Raw genomic sequence first — 18,633 nt, 5'->3', positions numbered from 1 at the left:
CATTTTTTGCCTCCTTTCTCTGGAAATGCAAGAGTTGACACCATGTTCCCTCTGTATTTCCTGTCTTAATTGCTACTAAGAGTAACCAGGAACAGAGCACTGGGGTATTGTCTTCTAGGACTGAGGGGTTTGTTTCTGCTCAAAACCTAAGTAACTTGAGGAAACTGAGCGTCATGCTCCATTTTTGTGAAGCATGCCAATTACCACTTCTCTGAATCATTTGGGGGACTTCAGCCTTCTCCTTAGAAATAAGCAGAATTTGCAGAGCTAAGGCTCATGTATTGTTTGACAGCTTCTCAGTGGAGCAAGTTCAAGATAAATACATGCTAGCAGTTCTATATGACTGCCAATTGCATAGTGAAAAATTGCTAGCCATCGTCTTTCAACTAATAAGTTTATTTCCTTACAGTGAGGAAAAGCAATCAAAGAATGAGCCAGAGCCATTTAGAGAGCTGGACAGTTTAGATACAGAGAGGACCCTGTTTTTTTCCAAGGAAGAAGACAGGTAAGTCTAAACCCATTAGTTAATATAACTTTCATGACAACAAAGAACAGGACACTTCCTGTGGGTTAGTGACCAGCTAACGATCTAAGGAGCAGCTGAAGGACTGAGGAAGTCATTACTCCTCAGAAAGTGCTGTGCTCTCTGATTACTGCTGTTGTTGCTCTCTAAAAGGAATATAGAAAATAAACAGATATATATCACTGTTTCAAGGGGACACAACTTTACTGGTTCTGAGCAGGTAATTTCTACAGAACAAGGTATCTGCTTAATACGTGGGAAATGAGAAAGCATTTCCTGAGATTCCCTTCAGCTCATGATGGCTGATACACATTGGATTTAGGAACTAAGCCCTTACCAGATTATCAAGCTGAGCAGAAAGAAGGTTCTCAGCAAAACCTCACATTATTTGAGTGCATCACTACATACTTTCCTACAAAGGCAGCAACAGAAGTACTTGCCAATGTCAGTACCTGGCAAATTTGTATTGTCAGCTTCCCACCATGCCAGTGCTCTTCATTTGCATTTTAAAAAGATGGGCCCTGAGGAACCTGAATTACAACAACAAACTTTGGAGTTAGAGGGAGCATTACACAAATGGGTAACTGAGCACAAATATTTTGTTAGTTGCTCGCGGTCCTTCATAGATCTGTGATTCAGAACTTCTGAATCCTATCCTATACCTCTGCCACACGCTTATCATCAAAACCTGGGAGGCCAGAAGTCAGGATAGGAAGACTTTTGATTAGCACAAAGTCCTCTTAATGGCTAAATAGCCACTTGTATTAAGCACGTGCTTTTCAGTAATTTAAAGAGAACTTCAGAAATACGTGAACAATGGTAGCGAGGAAGCATCATCTGCACTATGAAGTGCTGGACCAAGTCAGAGTTATTAGGTTCTATTTTTACCTCTGGCATTTAACTGCTGGTACATTAGAGAAGATCATTAGTTTTTCCCCTCTCCCTCCTTAACCTATAAAATAGGTGTAAAAGCATCTGCCTCTTGGGAGCTATTTGTAAGAAATGTCATAAAGCACTTACACATCCTGAGTGAAGCATGGTTTGGTCATTACGTTGTGCATTCCAATGGCCATTAACTTAGCAATTTATTTTAACAAAGAGGGTCTCTCCTGGATCTATTTCAGCATCTTACAGTAAAGCTGCAATTATCCGTTTATCATATTAGCCTTTTACCATGGGACTGTCTTACGTTGTCATAAATTGAGAGGTAGTACAGAATCAGCCACACAGAAAAGACTGGCTGTGAGGAGAAACTTTTCCTTGTAACAAATGTATTTAATAATTAGCAAGAATGTCAGGGGAAATTAAAAACCAGTGAAGAGTCATTGTTTATTTTTTGCAATGTGAAATTGAAAACATACCCTACTGAAAACAAGGGAAAACATACCTAGAGATCACACCTCTCAGAGTTAGAATCACAAAATTAAAGATCCGGTAACATCCCTAGCTTACACAGGAGAGCAATTTACGTGCAAAGAAAGTCTCACATTAAGATCAGATTGCTATCAGATACAGGGAACTTGCATTTTCTGCACAGGATAATTTATATTGCCAATAGATAGCACTTCATGTTCCAAAACACAGCCAAAACAACTGTAGATGTAGATGTCAAATTTCCCTTCCGTTACCAAAATATTTGCGTAATTCCACAATAGTCAAAGATTATCTTAATAAAGAATTTTTGAGGTCAACTTGTTTTGCTAAAAGGCTTCTATATACTTTTTCTGCAATTTACTGTAATCATAAAGGGCAAGATGCCAGTGCTTACAGTCATGTAAAGGGCTGAAGTATTCTTTCAGTAGTTCTCTCAGACTTCAGCAAGGGTAGTCAGGAAACACATGCTTGGTATGATCCAGCATTTTTGAGACTGGGTCAAAAAGAGGAATTGTTTAACAAGTCTCAAAAAGACTTGTTTAAAGTCACAGCAACAACAAGAACTCCTGCATGCAAACTCTGCAAGGAATTTTTAGAGCCAAAATAATTAAGAACTGCCTCACAAGCTACATTGGCCATTTGGGTTTTTTTCCTATTATTTAGGATGATGAAGAGCAATTAGCCCACCTCCCCCTCTCCTCGTGTATTTGCACAGTTTATACTACATGCAGGAACACAATGAAGTTACAAATAAAATTAACACATCAAATTGGAAATTACAAGAATATGCATTTAAGTCTGATGCAATTTTGTTTTCCAAAACCTTCTTTTTGACTTGAAATAGTTCTTCTGCCATGGTAACGTGATTGGTCCGATTTCTACAGCCTTCCTCCTTCCCACCCCCTTCCCCCCGTCCCCAGCATCTGTCTGTTACTATCTTACAAGAAGCTTTATATAGAAAAATACCGAGCGTATTCCAATGAACTAATTTTAGGAAATAGTCACCAAGCCTATATTCTTTTTGTTTTGCAGAGGAAATGGTAAATCGGAAAAGCAGAACCCTTCTGAAAACACAGCGTGGGCGACGTTCATGCTTACCCGTTGGAGAAAATTCTGGAGTGCCCCTGTAACTGTATTTATGGGGAATGTTATAATGTACTTTGCTTTTCTGTTTCTGTTTACTTATGTCCTTTTACTGGACTTTAAACCACCTCCACCTGAGGGTCCATCTGCTAAAGAAATTATACTTTACTTCTGGGTTTTTACCCTGGTCTTGGAAGAAATCCGACAGGTCAGTAACTTACAACATCTTAGTAATAAACACAGTAAAACTTAAGGCAATATTTTTAATAGATTTACAATCTGTATAACTGTACTAGCTTGAAGATTTCAAGTGTCAGGTGCAGTTTTGCACAGATGAGCAATACAGAACTTACCTCATCCAAAACACTCCACCTCTCTCTCCCAGAGCAAGCTCTTCCTCCACCACATAAACCCGCAGCAGCACCTCTGTTTTTCCATCCTACACCAGCCATAGCCAAATCAAGAGGGCTGCTAAGATTCAGGTGTCCTTCACTTAGCAAAGCATCTCTCTGATTTCACTCCCCAGAACTAGGTCCTCACACCACAAATAATGTAAGTTGGCAGTTACATTCTACACCTGGAAACACAGCAGACAACTCTACATCCTTTTAAGAGATTCTTCCCCACTGGGGACTGTTTAAAAAAAAAAAGGTAAATTAATTCATGTGATTTGTGTTTTTGCTGAAACACTCTCAACTCAAAACATTAGCAGGTCTTTGTTTTGGTTTGCTATTCTTAAAACAAAAACAAAACCAAACCAACCCAAAACCAAACAAAACCCCCTTCTCTATTAACCTCCCAGTTACTGTTTTTGGAATGTCCTCAGCTCAACATCAAAATAATGTGTAAACAATGCTGCTAGTGTGTTGCCAACTGTGGGTGCATAAAGCTGTCCTCTTTAGACACAAAAAGCAGTTATAAGCATTTACTCTGGAAGAACAAATAGGTGTTCATTATTTAAGCAATAGGCATAGTGAAGGGGATCCCGGTTTATTACAATTTATTTCAAATGTTGCAGCAAGGCCATAATGACAGGAAGACATGGAAAATATTTGGATCAAAGAACATTTCATTATAAACCTGCAAAACATGAAGAGTGCCAGGCTAAAACCCAGTTAAGAAACCTACCTCTTTGCTTAGATAATCAAATGTGCGCTCGCTGACAATTCCCGTATACAAATGCCAAATCTGTTCACGCTGTTTACATAGCAACATCTAGAAACTGAACTTTGACTGGAAGTTGTTGTATTGTTTAACAGCCCAAATGCTGACAAAATCTTAAATCAGTCCTCAAAAATTCTTAAGGCTAATATTACAAGAATAAAAAGAATTGATTTTTGTTCTTTTTCATCCAGCTTTTGTGTTTTAAGACCGTAAACCAAGCTTATGTTTTCATGCTTTTTTCCCTATTACACTAGGAATTTGGTTTTGGTCTTTGCAATGAAAGAGAATAAGGAAACAGGTATTATGTTAAAACTCACAATGAAGTAGTGAAACTGGAAACAGATCAATACCAATGATTATTTATCTTTTTCAGAGTTTCTACACAGATGAAGACACAAATTTAATTAAAAAAATTAAACTGTATGTGGAGGATAACTGGAATAAATGTGATATGGTGACCATCTTCCTCTTCATAATTGGGGTAACCTGCAGGTATATATCTGTTATGTGTGATGTGGTCAGCATCAGTAGCAAGGGCTATGTATGTCAACTGACAGGAGAGTCATGTGTGTGTAAGGACAGGCTGTGATATTTACTGTTAGAAGCTTTGCAACATGTTTCTGCAATAAAAGCCTCTAAAATTCTGTGGAATCATAGAAGTTGCTCCGGAGACCACAAAAAGACATATTGGTATATTCAAACACATGTACAGAAAAGCTCTGCTTCCCCCCCCCCCGCCCAGTTTCTGGCAATCACTTTTATACAATGTATAAATTTTTTAAAAATAAATCTCATTGAAGCCAAGACAGAGAATACAGCATCCCTCCATCTTGTGGCTCTTTCTCATCAATGCACAGACATTATGTTATATTCCTCTTACAGGCTTATGCAGCCACAGCACTGAAGCACTTGCCTTTTCCTAACTAGACTATGCCCGGAAACTGAGTGTAATGTTTGAGAAAATGCTTCTCAGGAGTACTTGCTGAGACCTGATATTTCATTTCATGTATTCTGCAGGATGCTGAACTCGACTTTTCAAACTGGCCGTACGATACTGGCCATTGATTTTATGGTGTTTACACTTAGACTTATACATATTTTTGCAATTCACAAACAACTTGGACCAAAGATCATAATTGTGGAAAGGATGGTAAGTGTGCATTCTCTCTCAGATAAATACTTGTGCTTTCTAAAAATTGGAGAGCAGGAAATCTTTTTACAAAGGAAATCAGTTTATACTCCATCTTTATTTTTATATTTTTAAGGCTTGTCATTTTGTATGTATTCCCTTGTTTATCATGAGTAGTAGATGCAATAAGTTTTAAATAGATCCTTTCAAAGAACTCCACAGTGTAATAAGTTGGTCCCGATTTACTAATCCTTGTACCTTACCTAATCATTTATCCTCAGATCTGGCAAATGAAGAGTATATTGTCTTTGACTTACTGCTATTCCTCCTACTTCATGAGCTGTGTGCATTCAGAGCAAAGACCTCAGGCAGATAACAGGCCACTTACAGAGGGCAGGGTGTTTACTGAATGACTCTGCTCCACTTGGGGAAAAAGATTGTGTTATTCGCAAAAAGTGTGGAAAAAAAACCTGTTGAAAAGGATTGTTGTAAGTTTCCCACAAGAGTTACTCTTACTTGTACTCTGTAGCTCCAAGTTGTAATGAAAGCATGTTAGTACTTTCTGAACATATGTTGAAAGATGTTGATAAAAGATTCTTAGATATTACCACTCTCCTGCAGGAAATGAGACATTAGGACTACAGTTACTGTGCTTGGGTATGTGCTGGTATGTTGAAGTAGCTTTTTACTTAGGCATGTTAATCCTCTAGGCCAATTAGCTCATGGTAACTGATTAATAGGAGTTCATCTAATTGTAAGTGGTATTATATAATCTACAAATATTTGATCTGTGACTCACAGCAGAGCTCAGTAAAAGCCCTACAGCCTAAACAAGCCTGTATAATGAATAAACACAACTACCAAGCTATTTGGATTTGTCTACAAATGCAATAACTGGAACCCTAACATGACATTTGCTTGGAGTAGCAAAAGGGTAAATGGCAAATAAATATTTTTTTTTAACATTATCTAGCTTACAGCATTAGCAGACTTTTACTGCAAGCAAACAAGTCAGATCTATGGCTCCTAACCCTTCCTTGCTGCATAGCTAAATGGGCCTTGAACAAATATGGTGATATGTCTATTATGTTGGCCTGTGAAGTCATGAGATAATACACAGATTAAGAAGATGCAAATAAGAATATGAACAGCAGCCTAGACAAAACCAAAAAATGGGACCTTTCATCTTTCCCCCATCCAAGCCAACAAAGTGCCTTAGCTTTGGTAGTTCAATGTTGAACCTTACGTTAAATGAAAGAACAGTGAAAATTAGTTCAGTAAATGATACCTTCTTGAAAGGTTCATCAAGTGGGTTCAAGCAAGATCATTTCCCTTACTTAAACAGAGAAACAATCTAGGATTGTCTCTTATTGTCTTCTTCCTTTTTAACCTTGATAAAGAATTGCTGAAACAAGTCTGGTAGCTGCTTAAAGTGGCAGTTCAATGCCAGAACAATGCCCATTCACAGAGAAACTGCAGATTGGAAAAAAATATTTCCAGACTTGCCACCGCTCTCTCTTAACCATGACACAATTACAGTCCTGCAGCATTGCTAAACTTCAAATCATCCAGAAAACAAAACAGAGTGGTGAAAGTCAGAGAGATATCAGCTATGTCTTGTCTGGCTTAGATACCATGTTTCTTAATAGAACTCCAAGTAACATCCTGGAGGTCTGAAATGCCTATGCTTTTGGGTAACTGCACAATCCAATAATCTAATTGAAATGAATCTACAGTCCCTAATGAACTCTCAGATTAGATGGGAAGAGGATGAAATGTTCCTCTTCCACCAGGGAAAAATTATTGCACTTGAAATACATATTAGGTTTGTTTTATTGCTGGTTTTTTGGGTGGTTTTTTTTTCTAAGTGTTTTAGGATTCAATTACTTCTGCTTCTGTAGAGGAAACACAGTGTTTAAACACAGGAATTCCTGAAAACAATCCCTCAGATGCCATTACTTACCTTGAAAACCAAAGACAGAAGCCACCTGATATTCTTGCAGCCTTCAATGTCTGCTCTATCAGTGGTTCAGTATTCATCAATGAGCACTGTTACCAGGCTTCACTGCTGCAGCAGAATCACTTGTAATTCACAGTAAGGCAGCCAATGGTACCATGAGATCTCACAGGAAATCTGTGTTTAAAACGTACAATGAGATTCGCTTAACAGATAAAATGCGTTTCATTTTAAAATGTTAGATAATTGAAAAGCAATGTTTTAATTTAAAACATGCCTGTATCAAAATAAGCTATCAAATTAAAATTCTGACCTGAGGCCAAGAACAGTATGATAACAGCAAGGTCAAGAGAGGAATTCTGTGCATGGAGGTGTATCCTATTCCACCTCCTTTAACTAAACAAGCTTGTGAAGAAACAGAATTACGTGAGCCATTTTCATACGGAAAGACTACTGTTCTCTGACTATGCTATTACAGTCACCTCTCCTCCTCTTCTCCCCTCCCCCTCTCTTTTTTAGATGAAGGATGTTTTCTTCTTTCTGTTTTTCTTGAGTGTGTGGCTCATTGCCTATGGTGTGACAACTCAAGCTCTGCTTCATCCCAATGACAGCCGAGTGGAATGGATATTCAGAAGGGTGCTTTATCGTCCCTACCTTCAGATATTTGGCCAGATTCCACTGGATGAAATAGACAGTGAGGAAATTTCTTTCCCCCTTAACTTGGCCCTTTTTGAATGCACACTTCTGATTAGAGCATGGAATTCCTTCCCAGTATTGTCTTTTTTTTTTTTTAATCTTTGTCCCGCAGGCCACATCTTTCACATTGTTATGATATAAACGGTGTATTTGCAAAGAGATAACGTGCATTGTGGAATTACATTAGAGCATAAGGGTTGGCCCTATTTAGACAAGCTGTCTGAAATATTCATACAAGGATTTGCAGTTTTAAAGGCTGGCATAACTTCTTTCACTTCAATCCATTTCTGTTCAGTTCAACCTAGACCCAGATAACCCTGTGTAAATTCAAATAATAGCATCTCCATACATTTTGGCAGTAGTTTAACATGACAGCACTAAAGCAGTACAGCTCTGCCCATAAGCAAACACATTTTAGAATAAATATTCCTCTAGAGCATTTATTGACTCTGGAGGTAAAGCTGCCCAAATCATATAAAGCTGGTAATTGCATATGTGCAACATTTCAAACAAGACAACATAAAAATAATCAGAAGACATGGAAATACTTGCACATAAAAGGCAACATTTCTGGTAGGTAAGCAGGTAAAATACAGAATAGGTCATCTCCCAAAGAAGTCTGAAGTAATGCCACAGCATTTAGCCAGAATAACAGTGTTCAATGTCAGTGGCAATATTGTAGTAGGATTCAAACTTGAGGTAATACAGATGGAACCAAAAAAGTCCCATAGACAGAAGCAAAACAGTAACCATTCTTTCATGTTCAGTCTGCTTAATAAGAAAAAGCATATGCCTTAGAAAAGCCAAAAATGTCTGAATGAGACGAGAGCAGGGGTGTGATTCACCTCACTTAACTTTAAATACCTACAGTGTAAGCATGCACAGCACAGCCAGTCACTTTTATTTCCATTAAAGTAACTGAAGAGAAACAAATATTTTCTGGAATAGGATTCATCTCATTTGGAAATAGGTCAGAGGTAGCATTCCCTAGAAATGCATGTTTCTCTCCATTGAGACTCCAAAGGGTGTCTTCATCTGGGTAAATAACTGGTTAAAAGACAGAGAAAAAAAGAATTTATTACACAGGCAACTTCCAGAAGGGAATAATTTGTGCTGGGGCCCTCTGGGGCTTAGTCTGTTTAACTTCTTTATGAAACATACAGAAAAAAAGAGATAGGTAACGAGAGGGACAAAATCTGCTGACAAAACTATATAACTGAGTAGTAAAGAGTAAAGCTGGCACCTAAGAGTTGCAGAGGACCCTCAGAGTGCTAAGTTATTAAGTGAAATTCAGGGTAGATAAATATAAGGTAATGCACTTGGTGAAAGCAGTCCCAGCTGTGGTGAAATTTAATATAACTGTGTTCTGTAAGTAATATGTTCATGGGGTTATTGTGGCAGTGGGGAAAAAATTATTAGTGAAAAAATGGAGAATAAAAAAGTAAATATGATTATGCTACTCTAAATTTGTGGATTTAATTCATAGCTGGAGACAGGATACAGGGCTAGACCTCTAGTCTGATGCAGTAGAACCATTCTTACTAACCTCAACTGCAAGCTTAGATGTACAAAGTAATTTACGTTTAGAATGAGGTGCCCCATTCCCAGCTTTTACTGAGTTTTCTGCTCTAACATGCGTACCAGCACAAGGGCTGTGAAGGAACAAGTACGTGGGGGAATGCAACTGCTAAATACTCAAAGGTGGTTTGACTTTGGGAACTCAGAAGTAGTCTAAACAGGATACAGCCTTGTCAATACAACCCCCCTTTGCGGAACATTACTAAAAAGCCAGCTGTGACAGCCACCTTGCCACTGAATGAGCAGCCAAGTTCTGAAGGTCTGCATTGCTCTAGGGCTGCAAACCTCTTGTGCATTAAAGCAACGTCTCTTCATGTACACAGATGATTACATTTTCACAAAATTAAAGACATTGGATATTAGTTCACATAAATGATTTTTCATCTGCAAGAATTACCTCAGTAGCTCAAGTGGTCAAAAAAACGTCCTTTTAGGGTTAAGAGAGTCTCGTATTTATGGTCCTGCTAGTAGTCAACAAGGGCAGTACAAAAATACTACCACAATATTTGGTTTAAGTTTTAATGCTTTTAAAATATTCAGAACAAAATTATGCTGCTGTTTACATGCAGCCAAGATTAAATCTCATTTTAGTAATTGATATCATCATTGTCCTTGATTTGTATCTTAACTGTAAAGGTACTAAATATATGCATCCATCCTTCTTAGAAAAAGACATGTTTAGAGACATTAATTCAGTTTTTATTTGCATTAAATTAACTATGAAATACATTACTTCAAAGCTCAGCAACAACTTGTAATTCTTGCCTTCTTTGTTGAGTCAGAGATTTTGCCCACCAAAATGCAAAGCTTTTGTCTCCACTCTAACAAATACATGGGGCAGTAGGATCTGTCAAAACTATTCTTTTATTTCTCCATCTTTGCAGCATCACGAGTGTATCCCAGGAACTGTACGTTTAATCCACTGCAGATTCTGCAGGAGAACTCACCATCATGTCCTAATAGCTATGCCAATTGGCTTGTCATACTTCTGTTGGTCATCTTCCTACTAGTCACAAATGTTCTCCTTATGAATCTCCTGATTGCTATGTTCAGGTAAGAGCAATTTCAGTAAGTATCAAGACAGAGGCGCAAAGGTTTAACTGAGTGCCCACATTTACTACATTGCTTATGGCTATTCATTCTGGAATACAGTACTAATTTCCCTAATGAATATTATTTGGGGGTTGAGGGGTAGACTTCTGTGACCGCATCGGTCTTAAGTTCTCATCATCCTTACTCTAGCCACATTAAAGAAATGAAGAAACTTCTCTTACTGCTAAAAATTCAATTAAACATGCATAGAAGGGTCTGGATCCCTGGCTGTGCTGCAGCACAGGTCTGCAGGTGCAACACAGCTGTAAACTTGGCAAATTTAACAGTGGATAATCTGTACATAGGGGAAATGCTTGATGTTGACATGGCTAATAATGATTCATTTGGCTGAAGAACTGATGTGGCATGTTTGCTGATCTTGCCTAAGTGAAGTGGAATTACCTTTCTTTAAAAAAAAAACAACCACCCTAATGTATTTTTTAACATTTGAAGACTGATACTGTAATTATTTTAATATCTAAGAATTTGCACAAACTTTAGATTAAACTAACACTAGCTGAGCTTCCTGTTCCTTTTTTAAAGTAAATATGGGACTAAATTTTGTAATAATAAGCTTCACCTTGTTGCAGTAAAAGCAGTTATATACTTTTTCCCCCCTCCCCCAATTACAGTTACACTTTTCAAGTTGTTCAGGGCAATGCAGACATCATCTGGAAGATTCAGCGCTACAACCTGATTGTTGAATATCATGGCCGGCCTGCCTTAGCACCACCATTTATCATTATTAATCACATAGCTCTGGTTCTCAGAAGAATCTTCAACAAAATGGAACACAAAAAAGAACATCTGGGTGAGTTGTTAACAAACATCTTGCAACTGGAGACCCTGACACTCTCCTAAGACATGCTGCATAGGCAAAGCAGAAGAGCAGTTAAGATTTCCTTAAGCCAAGAGTCTCAGTTTATTTTTAACAAAGAGTACAAATGAAAAAATAAGGCTTATAATATACCCTCTGCTACAGTTTCCCACAATGCATTTCTTTATACACCATAGTTATTATAACAAAGGTGTCGATATAAAACTAGTTAAAGGGATTTGATTTCTGCAGAGATAACAATAGGTAGGTTTAATGAATTGTATTTCATTAGCTCCCGAATTTTAGTAATTATTAAGCACAGGCAATCCTAAAAACATCTACCAAGTCTAAAAATCTACTAGGATCAGTGGAATTTCCCAATACAGAAACACAGAGAGAGCACGAGCACACTTAGAGAAATGGTGGTTCCTTAAAAGTTATAATTAAAAAGGCAGATGAAGTTCAACTAATTACAGAAGGCATTTGGGGACTGTCTGTGGTGATGGCAAACTTGGCCCATCTAATTTAATAGTGTCTGATAATAAAGCCCATTTACTCCTCTGCAGGAGTGCAGGCTGATAATGGGCTTTGGAGCCGAACTGTTGTCAGACTGGACCAATTCAGAGACCTTCGACTAAGCTCCCTTTCAGACAAACTCCTCCCGGCTATCAAAGTGTACTGCTGAGAAGTCTTAAAAAAAAATTTAAAAAATTTCTTTTTTTCCCCCTAGGAAAGCAAGTACCTGACTGCTCAGGTTATAGATTCAGTAGTGTTTGGAGCATGCAGCAAGTGTGTCCTTTTACCAGTCTTTAGGAGGATACAAAACTAGTATGTTACATTTAAAATACACCTGGGAAATTGAGGTCTGTTGTTGGCTGGGGCACTTGACAACAACCGGCTTTATACTTCAAGATGGAAGGATTTATTCACAGTTTCTCATTCCTATTTGTAAGCTTCTTTATTAGAACAATTAAAAGTGCATCTGAAAATAAAGCTTTGCTCATTAAATGCTTGGGGGCTGAAATGTCAGAAGTCTAGAGAGAAGAGAGGAAGATGTCAGAAGTCCAGTAAGGTTGTAAATGAGTTTAAATGGAACTACATTCCAATGGTTCATGCTGTTCTTTAGAAAACTCAGGAGTCATATCCAACTGCAAAAAGACCTGATGCCTTCCATCACAAGAAAAAAAAAAGTAGAAAAATACTTATTTTACATTGCATTTTTATAACATGACCCTCCTGCAATGGCAAAGGATCTACAGCAGCAAGACTTCATTTTTCTTTAGCGTTGCAGCCTTCCATTACTAGTATAAGAGAAAAGGGAGTAACATATAATTCTTAATTTTTTTTTTCCCTACAGAAAGAGATCTTCCAGTTGGCCTAGATCAAAAAATCATAACATGGGAGCTGGTACAAAAAGAAAATTATCTTGTAAACCTTGAACAAGAAAGAAAAGAAAGCAGTGAAGAAAGGCTGAAAGCCACATCTAATAAGTATGTTATTCTGACCCACAATAAGTGTACCTTGCAAGTCTTCAGCTTTGAATGAGATAAACATTCAGGTGCTTGTAAAGCTTATATAGAGAGTCCAGCTAGAATGCAGTTAGGAAATATACAGTCCATGAAAAAAAGTGAGAAGCCAGCATCACTACAATATTAGAAGAGTTTTTGGCGCTCATGAAGTATGTACAAGTACAGATCTGTAAGCTCCAGCCAAATCTGCAGTCAAGCTCAATGAAAATCATATCCATGAAACAATGGTGGAAGAATAGTTCCTTTGCTACACTGCAGCACGTGTACTTACATCCCCTGTAAGAAGACAACACGCACTTTTGAATTAGACTTCTGAATGGAAGTTTAAGACATCTTGGATTACCCCCAGCCCACAGATGCAGAACAAGTATTTATAGCTTTATGGCATGAGACTACAGTTTTCCACAAGAAATTAATGATATTGGTTCTAAAATGGTATTTAACTGAGTCTGCATTTAAATACTTCTTTAAAATATCTCCCCACTACGAATATCAGTTAAATTGGTTTAGTATCCTAAAGAAAAAGTCCTAAATTTTTATTCAGAGGTTTACTCACTTAAGTGAGACACAGAGTAGTAATACACAGGGAGAACAGAAACATCTAAGGCAATTTTGAAAGCCAGACAGCAAAGCATTCTTTAAAGAAGCTTTTAACACCTGTTTCAGCCATTTGCTCTTATAATAAAACTGACTTCAAATAGACGCACAATGGGTGTGAAAGAATGTTTCATGGAAACATTCTTGCACTGTCTGTTTTCTTTCTGTGCTGTTTTTCAAAACAAGCCTCCATCTGTCTAACTCATAAAATAGCTGGAGACCAAAACAGTGTGCTGGAGTATGTTCTTAGAAAATACTCTCCTCCCTCTAATCTACACAGACTCTTAATTCCTAATAATTTAGGATTGTTTTGTTGGTTTAAACTTAATTGTCATAAGCAGATCACTGACAAACCCTAGGAAAGAGAGTTCAGTCATTAAGATCAAGCAATAAATGTGTGTAATTGCTTCCAAACAAAAGGCACAATTATATTCTTCCTAGCTTCAAAGCTAGAAAGCTTTAAAGATGGTACATTGTAGATGAAGTTACTGCTCGGGGGGGAAAGTAAGAATCAGTCTGGCTTCACAGTATTTCAGGTATGGCAGAGCTAGAAAGAGGCTGGAAAAGGTTCCAATGAACACCACTAAACCTGTGGCTTTTCATCTTCACTCTTAGGTGGTAGCAGCGTGTATTTCACATCTTGAAACCCTCAGAAAGTGATTCTTTAAACTTTGCATTGAACCAATCCCAAAACACAATAGACCTATCCAGCAGCAGCTTTTTCACATAGACCTGAATGGAACGTAACATGTTGGTGGGAAACTTTGAAATAGTAGTTAGGACAAAGCAACCAGGGATTTGAGGAGCCTATGGGAAATCAGATGCTAAGAATAAAGAACAGATGGGAGAAGAGGTGAAGGATGCAGAAAGTATGAGGACAATGCAATGATTTGGAGGCACTACATGAAAGTCCCTTTGGACTGCATGGAAAAAGGGATTGGAATGTCAAGCCAGTTTCCAAAAATGAAGCTTTGTATAAATTTTAAGTGGCTTCTCAGTTCTCATGCCAGGATCAGTTTACATTTGGTACAGGTGGGACATAAGTGGCTGGAGAGACAGAGCTGGACCTAAGGCTCCTTTCTGCTGCCCTTGATTTCCACCACAGCTGGGGCTAAGCAGTCCTCACCACAAGCTGAACAGCTGCCATAATCCGTGTGAGTTTAGGAGTTCCTGGGCAACAGGTGCACAAGAGTCCCAGAAACGCTGCTCTCTCTGTTCAATAAATACTTGCAGGAACACCACAAAAGGACAAAACTTTTAGGGGGCTCTGGGATGTCTCAGCAGCAAACTGCCAGTGAGGGGCCATGGCTCTAGTAAGTTATGTGGGTTTTGTGGTTTATGAGTTCTTCTGAGGCCTTTCCTTCTTGCTCAGTGTGTCTACTTTGTTTCCACAGGGTGGAAAATTTGTCTAAATATTTTAGTGGATTTAAAGAACAAGAAAAGCGGTTTAAAGTTATGGAAGCCCAAGTAAGTAACAGTTTTACAGGCATTTATATGAGCTTTAGGATTTCACCTGGTTTCTCTCATTTAATGGTGGTTTGGCAGACACCTTTTAAGCATAAAGGAAAGGAGAAATGCATCTGTATTACGGTTTCAGTTCCCTTATCATTTTCTCTCTGGTGATAGACATGTATATAGAAGCATTTCTGACCTCTGCTAGAAAGGAGAAAACGGAATACAGCATTTCTTGCTCTCTTTGCTAGCCTACTTGAGAAGTCTTTATTTCCCCCAAGATGCTTCTAAAAGCAAATGTTTAATCTTCCCCCCTCCATTTTCCCCCTTCTCCCAACATTTTCTTTCTTTAAAACTGTCAACTTTGAAAATACCCGTATGCAGTCTGATCTGACCTAGACTAACCTTCTCGGGCATCAGTTTTTCTAATTTTCTTAGATACCAATGTCTCAAAGGGAATTGTCTAACAAACATACAAATGTGAAACATAAATAATAGATGGAAACCCTATTTTGAGCTTTTGATGAAAAACCCTTGAAATATAAACTTTTTAAACAGTCTGAAAATGCACAGCATTACCAAGTGCTACGTAGCACAACTGTTATTGTTTTCTTTGTCCCTAGAACTCTGCAGCGTAATTTTGACCTCGCTGAAAGTTCCTTATCTTAATACTCCCATTGCACTTTCCCTGAAAGTGCACTTCCTGAAAAAAGTAATGCTATTCAATGAACAATGTTGGCACCAAATACAGGTCCAACAGGAACACACAAGAAATGCTTCAATACATTTGTGCCAGCTTGATATAATGCAATACCCTAAAAACGGTAGGTATTTCGCACAAATCTTCCTCCAAGACAGTTCAACTATTTATTTTTTTAAAACTTTTTTTTAAAAAATGTTGTATCACTGATGCTGCTTCCATCTGCTGCCTGGGTTCTCTTTCTCACAAATTTAAGAATGGATAAAGTACTACAAAAATTAACTGATGTAGGTATCACTACTTATTTTGTAGATTGGCTACTGTACAGCTGTTATCTCCTCAATGGCAGAGGCGTTAACTAAAACCAACATCTTGTGCAACCAACCAGCTCCAAACTACGCACGTAAGTATTGAAAACAGTAATGGAAAAGCTAATTAATACAGCTTAACATCTTAGTTAAAAAAATGCAAGGACAAAAAGAAAAAATTGGAAAAGAACCACGTAAGGAGGTACCTAAAGGTAATGGGAATACAAACAAGGAACAGAATATTCAGACTTCAGAATGAAAAAGTTACCATTTGCAAAATATATTTAAAAGCTCTGGGGAAAGGACTGTCAGTGTGAGTTGGAACGATCCCACCCTACTTTAAACAGGTAAGTAAGTATCTATTTGCCACAGGGTTTCCTGAAAGAATTGTGTTGGGGGTTTCTTGAGTCAGTGAGATAGTGCTACCAAAGTATTACCAAAACATTTAATATGGATAACAATAATCATTAAAAATAAAAATTGAGCAAGCCTCCTACTTTGTTTTAATTAACACAGCTCATTTGCCTTCAGAGCTACAACTATTTCTGTCAGTTAAGAATCCTGCCCTGTATCCCAGGGCTCCACTCTTTGGACTTCAAAACATTAGAGACAGAAACAGACTGTTTCTCAGCCACTGCAGGATATCCAGCACAATAAAGATTTTGGATATTCTTCTTAATAATCTATTTCAGTATCTACCTATTACTATCTATTAAACAAAAAACACTCCAAAAAACACAAACTGAACATATATATACTACATGGGAAAAACAAGTAGCTGGAAACTCAGCAAAGTTGTGACATGACAAGACCTCGAGTCACTGGGACTCGAACTAACCTCACACTTGAATTAATTCTGTTAGAAGCTTATAAAACATGTATGTAAATTGCTTCATTATCAATATTTTATTAAGAAAAAACATCCTATAGCATGTTCCCCTGGCATTTTAATACTGTAACTGTATAAAAATCAGAAACTGAAATAGCTGAAAAATAAAGAAGCAACCTGGTTTTATCATTTACTGAGCAATTACAAAGTAACAGAACCTACACTATCTTTTAATTGTGGATTATTTTCAACATTGTAATGTTTCTTAATTAATTACCATTATGAGCCCCTTGTCTTAAGGCTTTTAAACAAGTATATGGCTTTTGCTATCCTATTAGGTGTGATGAATGCCAACACAGAAGTGCCTTGGCCAGAAAGAAGTGAAAGAAGAGTGTGCACATCAGTCCGAGACTGACATCACGTACATTGATAATTAAATTTTATTCTCATTTCTTCAGATTAAACCTTTTGTCCTACTGAACTACTGTAGAAGTAAAATCGTAATCTTGTGAAGGCCTAAGGCCCAGCTCTCAAAGCTTCTTATGGCAAGCACTGCTAATGTTTGACACTACTGAGGATTTCTTGGTCTTCCTCCTTCGATGTCTTGGCTTTCTTCCCTTCTGCTCCTATATCCCTTGCTCCTTTCTCCACAATTCTATTCCACAAATCGCACTAAGAACTTTCTCCACCAGGATTACTCTACCACCTTATTTTCTAAATACGATCGCCTTCCAAATACCACACCCTCAGTCCATCATCATCATTGCTAGTTTCCACATTTCTCTGTTGAAGGGAGTCTCCCTTTGGAAGGGTGATCATTTACACACTAAAAACCAAGCCACTTCCCTGGCCAAGAAAGCAAGCTTGTATTTCTGAGTTGCTCAGAAAGGAAATAAAGAAATAGTTTCCACAGGAAACAATGTGTAGTTCCTAGAGTTCTTACAGCCTCAAATGATTTCACTCAGCGTCTTCTCTTCCCATGCTGGCTTCCGCGAGGTATTCCTGTGTCGCTATTCTTTATTAAGGGCCCCTCACTTATCCCCAGAAACTGGAATCTCATCGCAGTCACTTTCCAAACACAAAGCAGGTGACCCTCCTGCAGCCAGACCCCCCAGCCACTGCCGCTCACTTTTTTGTTTCAGTGCCAGACCATACCTGCTGTCAGCTTGCTGCTGTCACAGGAGACTGCCTTTATCTATCACACCACATGGAACAGCACATCTGTACCTAGGAGGTTTTCTGATTTCATTTTACTTTTCTCTCTCAAACATCAGGGGAAAAAGAAAAAAACAAACATCACTTACAGACTTTAAAGCAAGAATATGTAGCAAGAATTTTCCTACAAACTAGGAGTTTGGACTGTTTGTCATTTTTTAAATTACTTAAACTGGCATGTATGTTTTTAGCACACAACAGCTAGCTGGCTTTGTTAGAATTTTGTATGAAAAGATACACCAATAAAATGAATATGACTACTGTCCTTGAAAGGAAAATTTCTTCAGAAAAATATAAACAGCATCAGAAGGGGGAAGCATTGGGTTGTGGTCTTTCCTACACCAATAAGCTTCACGGTGTCTATGTAACAGAAATGTAGGTTGCGCAAAAGCTTTCTCTGTTACCAGAGGCAGAAAAAAAATTCAGATCTGATAAAAATACCTTTCCGACATGAGTCTTTTATTAATAGATATTAACCTTGTTATGATATCTTCATAAAATAGGCATTTGTCCAGTTTATTCAGCTGTGCCCCAGACCTCAGTGACCCCATTAACAGTGGTGGAGTTTTGGTACTGTCCTACTTGCTACC

The 18,633-nt window shown here is 37.9% G+C and overlaps 1 protein-coding gene across 1 annotated transcript in view; it reads left to right on the top strand.

Moving 5' to 3' along the window:
• TRPM5 (transient receptor potential cation channel subfamily M member 5) overlaps window positions 1-17,265 on the top strand; it is a 40,004-nt gene extending 22,739 nt beyond the window's left edge. Inside the window, 12 exon segments of the mRNA XM_064453263.1 lie at window positions 410-505; window positions 2,930-3,188; window positions 4,518-4,636; window positions 5,162-5,294; window positions 7,750-7,924; window positions 10,389-10,557; window positions 11,229-11,407; window positions 12,771-12,903; window positions 14,934-15,006; window positions 16,004-16,094; window positions 17,167-17,212; window positions 17,214-17,265. Of these exon segments, the coding sequence (XP_064309333.1) occupies window positions 410-505; window positions 2,930-3,188; window positions 4,518-4,636; window positions 5,162-5,294; window positions 7,750-7,924; window positions 10,389-10,557; window positions 11,229-11,407; window positions 12,771-12,903; window positions 14,934-15,006; window positions 16,004-16,094; window positions 17,167-17,212; window positions 17,214-17,265 (1,525 nt within the window).
• Window positions 17,266-18,633: the final 1,368 nt, after the last annotated feature.

This window comes from Phalacrocorax carbo, chromosome 5 (assembly GCF_963921805.1).
Source record: "Phalacrocorax carbo chromosome 5, bPhaCar2.1, whole genome shotgun sequence".
Lineage (NCBI taxonomy): Eukaryota > Metazoa > Chordata > Aves > Suliformes > Phalacrocoracidae > Phalacrocorax > Phalacrocorax carbo.
This window is presented reverse-complemented; position numbering and strand designations above follow the sequence as displayed.